The sequence below is a fragment of the Scyliorhinus canicula genome, chromosome 4 (genome assembly GCF_902713615.1).
Source record: "Scyliorhinus canicula chromosome 4, sScyCan1.1, whole genome shotgun sequence".
Classification (NCBI taxonomy): Eukaryota; Metazoa; Chordata; class Chondrichthyes; order Carcharhiniformes; family Scyliorhinidae; genus Scyliorhinus; species Scyliorhinus canicula.
The window spans coordinates 170,485,550-170,492,892 of NC_052149.1; the positions used below are offsets into that span (position 1 = coordinate 170,485,550).

Sequence of the window (7,343 nt, forward strand, 5' to 3'; positions counted from 1 at the left end):
TCTCATTGAATGGCGGAGCAGGCTCGAGGGGCCAGATGGCCTACTCCTGCTCCTAGTTCTTATGTTCTTATGTTCTTAACTCTATTCAACAGTTCCCGTTTATAGCTTTATAAAATTTTTGGTACTCAGTTTTATCATCAGTGGAGAAAGTCTCAAAACGTTTGCAGGATCCGAAAATGGGGTTCCATGAAGCTTCTTGTGATCTGAGAGGACTTATTCATATCTTGAATTTGAAGAGTGACGAAATTATCCACAATGCAATAGATTTAGCCAATGAATATTGTGAAAATTGGGGAATACCAATTGCACGAACAAGGAGAAGAAGAAGAATGCCTGGAGAGTCAGCAAGAGATAGTGGACTGACGGCATAAGAAGAAATGAATAGAGTAATGGTAGAGATTGTGAACAGATTAAAAACTGAAATTGAAGACCGCAGTGTCCGTCTTCAAAGACTCAGTGACCGATTTTCTTTTCTTCTGAACTTGAATTCAGTAGTGATTGAAGATGAACAAGAAAGAGAGAAATTAAAAAAGGAATGTTCAGACTTTGCAAATTATTATGACAATGATGTGGTTGCAATTCAGTTATATGACAAAATTATTGATTTTGTGAAGCTCCTTCGAGCTGGAGGGAATAGAGCTCCCCTGATCCTAAAGATTCTCTGGAGTCTTTACTGCAGTATGGGAGGGATGTCTTTCCGACGCTGTGTGTTTCATACAGATTACTGCTTACAATTGCATTTTCAGTCGCAAGCTGTGAAAGGTCATTTTCAAAACTGAAATTAATAAAAACATATCTGAGGTCTTCTATGTCACAGGAGCGACTGACCAACCTGGCTTTAATAAGCATTGAAAAAAAATTTCTCACAGCTGATGTAAAAAGTGAAGTAGTTCAGGTGTTTTGTGACAGGAGGTATCATTTGGGGAAAAGAACTTAATAAATTTGATTGATTAATATTAAAATCGAATAAAGCGTTTATTTCATGTTTCATCTGTGTAAAATGTTTTCCTTTCTCATAATATTTCTCAGTATATTAGGCCTTATACTTGAGTCTTTGGGGCATACAATCAAGATTTGCCCCGGGCATCACCAGACCTCTGCACGCCGCTGTCTGGAGTCAGGCTGTATTTACATGAAGTGCAGTTTCGTTGATCAATGCAACATATGCTTTAGTTGTAGTGTAAGTGCATCCGTTGTCCAAATTGTCTTTGGCCAGTATATACATACACCTGCAGCATGCATGATCAGTTAACAGTTTGATATGAGCGGCGAAGTATCTGGTTCATAGGGCCCGTCTGAATGACTATTACCCCAAGTAAGTCCCTCCGTCCGCATGGGTACATTTGCTTGTGTCGGTGCAGCTTTCTCGGTTGGATTGGATGCGATTAAATGAGAAAAAATGTTTTGCAGTTAGTGCAATACCCGCCTATTTGCAGTATTTTTTTAAACTTGTATTGATAGCATGCATAGCAGCTTCTGGAGTGCCTACCACTCAGATCAATGGATTGGAGTTTGCACTGGGTCCCCTTCTCTGACATCCTCTTTCCTATAGGTGTCACTTGCGAGTCATCGAAGTCCCTGGTTACAGAATCCATTTCACGATTGGATTTACAGTATTGAAAACAGCTGCGATACATACACATTGTACACGTGCACACAGTTTGGTCCAATCAAGTTATTTGTTAGATTATTAAAACAATTAGAAATGAAAACTGAGCATAATAACTTCCTGTTAGTTGTAATTGCAGGAAAGGTAAACAATAGTGTTTGGGGACTGTGCGAACTCTGGCAGAGAAGTTTCTAATAATGGATAAAAACTTGCAAGCTAATTGGGTGATTTAGAAGAAATGCTAACTAATCCTACACGAAGGGTGGCACCGTAGCACAGTGGTTAGCACTGCTGCCTCATAGCTCCAGGAACCCGGGTTTAATTCCGGTCTTGGGTGACTGTGTGGAGTTTGCACTTTCTCCCGTGCCTGCATGGGTTTCTTTCGGGTGCTCCGGTTTCTTCCCACAGATGTGCAGGTAAGGTGGATTGGCCATGCTAAATTGCCCCTTAGAGTGCAAGTTAGATGAGGTTGCGGGGAAGTGGGCCTAGGTAGGGTGCTCTTTCAGAGGGTCGGGGCACACTCTATGGGCCAAATGGCCTCCTTCTGCGCTGTAGGAGTTGTATGGTTCTAAGCCTTTTTCGTCAAATTTTTCCTTATTTCTCTCCTTACCCGGGAGGAACTTCCTACTTCAGAGTTGTTCCAAATAATTACTCAATAATTAATTATTCTTTCTTGTTGAATTTTTTAAATGGGTAAATATTTGTTTTAACTTTTTTAAAAGCACATATTTGTACAATGATCATGTATTCGCAATTGAACTGTTTCGGGTATCAGAAGTGTTCCAGCATATATCACAGAGAGGTTAATCTGAGAAGATTCTAGAGTCTGCATACCACAAAATTTGAGTTATATCCAACATCTGCCCTTAGCGGTCCCGTTAAAAAGCTGCCAAACTATCTGCAATCAATTAGACTGCTCAAGGCAGCCGGCAAAACCCGCCACTGTGTGCAGTTTGCGAAGGTCCTCGATGTAGCAAGTGACGAAATTTCTGAGATAACCAGAAAGATTTAAAAACAGATGCGTACATATATGTACTCCACCTTCTAAATCATAATAACTTCGCTGGCTTTGCATGTGTTTCCAAATGGGGCTACTGGGAAAAAGGTTAATATGAGTATTTAGGCAGTGCAAAGCTGGACACCGTTCGGGATCTTCCTCCCGGCTAATCGGCGACGTTGTACTTGTAAAAGGTCATGAATAGTTCATGTTTTAATGTAATGGGTCAATATTTTGTTAACCGTAACTATCTAGCTTTTACTCCCTGCGCGTTCACGTCCTGTAATAAGGAGCCAGCGTGCATAGGACCCTCAATCGCATTTACAAAGACTTGGAAATCCTGACATGCAACATTATCATAAGGTACTTTATTATAAAAAGGCACTCGTAATTGCAGAGTTGATACTGAATTTATTGCAAAGAGTCTGTGTGCTAGTTAACGAAACGGAAATTCTTCCCGAGTATTCAGCTACTGTAACTGACAGATAATGTGGAGTTCTCCTAAATCTCAGTTCAAAAGTCGATCACAGGAATTCTAAGACTATGCACAGTCCGAGCTACTTTAAGTGGCTGGATTTTAATTAGCAAAGTGAATACACAGCATGGAGGGGGTGCGTTCACTTCGAAACAAAACATTCACTGTCGATCTGAAATCACACCATTGAAATTATTTGAATATATAAAGTTTTATTTGTACACTTACAACAACCAAACATTGATTCGAAATAATAAATATCCAAAAAGGTCTCAATTGCTTAAATTCATACGAAAACCCAAAATAGCTTGATGTCTTGTTATCACGGCTGTGCGAAAATATATCGACCTGGACATCAAGTAAACATTGAACTGCCCCATGCCTGTAGAACGTCGAAATAACGAGCAATATTGCACATAAACCCACAAAGTATCCGCTTCAAGCGTTGGCGTGCAAGAGAATTCCAATGCCCGGACACAGAAACTAAACAATGCCCACAAAACAAAAACTAAGTTGTTACGATTCAGTAGGGTCCCTTTTGACTAACATTGGTACAAGTTAATTTACCACAAAGGTCTGAGACCTTTCAGGTCAGGTTTTTGTTGTTGACAGTGTGCGGTCAATGCTGAATCACTTGAAAACCCCGCAGGCTCTGACTGTGCGGGGCGGGGGGGGGGGGGGGGGGGGGGAGTAAAATAACTGGCAGAGACCCCGCCTTCATTTTAACATGAAATGTCCGGAGAGTTTGAGTGCTGATTCGAAAGTGCAACATTGCAAAATACGGTTGTGCACTTAAAGGTCACGATGAGCACACACGCACACATATACAAATACAAACACAAGCATTTCAACAGGCCGGCACATAAACCACACACACACGTTTATTTTCAATTTTGACAAAATTCGGCGAACAATAATGGGGTTACCTAACTCCTAGCTCTAATTGCGCGGACGAGGTTAGCAAACCTGTCGAACGTCTCTAACCTGACAACAGCCTCTGCTCCCCCGAAAACACAAACGTCCCAACATGATCGCCCGCCCTTGCGCTGAGGTACTCCCTTCACATAGATCAGTATACTCTGGGCGCCATACCCCAGGTATCACCCTTTAACTCGGCAACAGTTACTGCAGTGACTGGATCCCAATACTTCCGTGTGAAAACTCATGTATTACACTTGTTTGAAATCACTCCCTCTTTAACCGAACATATGTCTCCTTACGTTTTGCCAGCTTGCTCGCAGCCCGGTTTAAACGGTTAGGATCCCAAGGGAAAGGCGGGGTCAAAAAACACCAAAACAAAAATGTTTTCAGTAAGGTCATGATGTGGAGATGCCGGCGTTGGACTGGGGTGAGCACAGTAAGAAGTCTTACCTTCACCTGAAGAAGGAGCCGTGCTCCGAAAGCTCGTGTTTGAAACAAACCTGTTGGACTTTAACCTGGTGTTGTAAGACTTCTTACTGTGTTCAGTAAGGTCGACATGGCCTTTAGAAATAGGCGCCACGCGAGTTGTAAACATTTAGACATTCACTGTTAATGCTCATGTAGCAACACTCAAATCTCGTCCTTCTGTTTTCATTGAACTGGCTACATCTCCGAAAGATACAGTATCACACACTGTCACCACAATGTACTGACTGCATTGCGTTCACAGAATTATGAGGTAGGTGAATGCACCAAGTGGACAGCGGGATCTGTTTGGGACACACTTGTTACTTCAATTTCACTTTGTCCCTTTGGAAGGTTGCGGAGTCCCCGCTGACTGACAGGTGCCTCGTTCCGGGGCCCATTCCACCGGATTGCTTTTAAATGACCGAGTCCAGCAGCCGGTGATCCTTGCCTCCAGTGTCGGGGCTGCAGCTCGGCGGAGTGCCCGCCACCGACGCAGCGCCTTCCAAGCCGCAGTGCAACGTGCAGCCGTTCTCCGGGCGCTCCTCGCTTGACAATGGGTTCTCGTTCGGGTAGCTGCCGTGGTGCAGGGAGGCAGAACCCCGGCAGCCCCACAGCACCGTTTTGAAGGCGTGCCTGAAGTCCGAGCTCCTGCAGTAAATCAGGGGGTTGAAGGCAGAGTTGGAGTAGCCCACCCAGTTCAGGAAAATGAACACAGTGTTGGAAATACTGTCTTTAAAAATGACATTGACAATGTTCACCACGAAGAAGGGCAGCCAGCAGAGTGTAAAGATGCCCATTATAATCCCCAGCGTTTTGAGAGCTTTGTGCTCTTTCAGGTTGAGGAACCTGGACGTCCTTTTGTGCCCCTGTTTGGCAGCCTTCCCGTTCACAGCCGGGGCATGGCTCCGGTTATTGTTGTGATGGTTGAAGCGGCCCTGATACTTGTTGATCTTCTTCAGCTGCTGCCTTGCTTCCTGAAAGACCCGGGTGTAGAGGAATATCATGACCAGCAGGGGAAAGTAAAAGGACACGATGGACGAGGAGATGGCGAATTCCTTGTTGGTGAGGAACTCGCAGCACCTGGGGTCGTCGTAGCATCGGCGCGACTCCGGGTCGTTCAGCCTCCACCAGCCCATGTAGATGGGCGGGAAGGAGGTGAGCGCCGCCACCAGCCACACCGCCAGCACGGCCACCCGCGCCTTGCACTTGGTCAGCAGGGTCTGGTAGCGGAAAGGCGACGTGATGGCCAGGTAGCGATCCAGGGCGATCACACACAGGGTGCCGATGCTCGCCGTGACGCAGAGCACATCCACCGAGGTCCAGAAGTCGCACCAGAAGTTTGCAAAGTACCACACGCCCGTAATGTTGCGGACGCCGCCGAAAGGGACGACCGCCAGCCCCATCAGCAGGTCGGCGCAAGCCAGCGACGTGATGAAATAGTTTGTGACCGTCTGCAGCCGCTGGAACCTGGCGATGGCCGTGATCACCAAGATGTTGCCGAAGACGATGACCAGCACGATCACCAACATGACCGCACTCACTATGATCTTCCCCCCGGGACTCAGTTTCTCCCTCCCGGTTGCATTGTCGGTGGTCGGGGCCAGGCTGGCATTCAGTAATTCAGGGGCCATGGAATAGGATGTGCTCTCCTCCGAGCTGGTGATCTGGGATCCCATCTTCAGTGGCTTCCAGAGTAACAACAAGGGGAGGGGGCGGACAAGGGGGGGAGGAGGTGTTCGCTCTCTTGTCACACGGCAGCCAGGCTTCTTCCTCTTCCCCCCCAGCCGGCCATTCGGCCCCCTCTGTCTCTACTGCGCATATCTGGAGCTGTGCTTTTCCACAAGCTGTTTTGAAAGCTTCGCCTTTCTTTACTTATAAACCACCAAGGAGGACGTCATCTCCCTTTGCAACCAATCGGTGTGGACGTGTAACTTCAAACAGCAAAGCCTGCGCCGCGCACAGTCGCAGCTGTTTAGCTCCCAGTGACGGCCAGAGGCAGGATGTCACTGTCAATCCCGGCACTTGGGTTATTCAGGCACCCAGTCCACATCCAGGGTGTCCAGTCAGGTCATATTTTCCGAATGTATGGGACGAGCTGCTGCCACCAATATTGCGAAGTGCACTTGTCTGTTTCAGGGATGAGAAATTGGCAGCAAAAACACTCAACATTTTCTGTTTTGCTTCTCAAAACACTCACTTTCCAGTTTCCACGCAGCGAGAGTGGCGGGAAAACGGTGAGCCAAACCTCTCTGCGGATGATTGGAGTTTGTTGGGGGTTCTCAGCCGCCTGGTTTCAGTTTCATCTCCTCCTGTTTCAATCGATCCAAATCGCACGTGCGTTTTTTCTGACTACAAAGTTCCCGCTCCCAGGATCTCGGGAGAGGTTTCACGGATTATCAGTGGAGAGGGAACCGGGTGCCCACACACACAATTACTGGCTTCACTCTCCCCTGGATAAGCAATGCAGAGGGAACCGAGTGCACACACACACATATACACACACATGGATTAGCAATGCAGAGGGAACCGGGTGCACACACACATACACACAGTTACTGGCTTCACTCTCCCCTGGATTAGCAATGCAGAGGAAACCGTATGCACACACACACACGCATGGATTAGCAATGCAGAGGGAACCGGGTGCACACACACATACACACAGTTACTGGCTTCACTCTCCCCTGGATTAGCAATGCAGAGGGAACCGTGTGCACACACACATATATATACACACACAGTTACTGGCTTCACTCTCCCTTGGATTAACAATAGAGAGGGAACCGGCTATCCCCCCCCCCCCCCCCCCCCCCCCCCTCACACACACATAGTTACTGGCTTCACTCCCTGGATTAGCAATGCAGAGGAAACCG

The 7,343-nt window shown here is 46.6% G+C and overlaps 1 protein-coding gene across 1 annotated transcript; it reads right to left on the reverse strand.

Annotated features, from left to right (window-relative positions):
* Positions 1-4,466: 4,466 nt before the first annotated feature.
* On the reverse strand, positions 4,467-6,329 carry LOC119965161 (beta-2 adrenergic receptor-like). The gene has a single exon (XM_038795532.1). It carries the CDS (start codon positions 6,144-6,146, stop codon positions 4,884-4,886), a length of 1,263 nt encoding a protein of 420 aa, XP_038651460.1. The 5' UTR covers positions 6,147-6,329; the 3' UTR covers positions 4,467-4,883.
* Positions 6,330-7,343: the final 1,014 nt, after the last annotated feature.

Excerpts from the sequence above, each read along its gene's own strand:
- LOC119965161 (XM_038795532.1), bottom strand. The coding sequence starts at position 6,146 with ATGGGATCCCAGATCACCAGCTCGGAGGAGAGCACATCCTATTCCATG.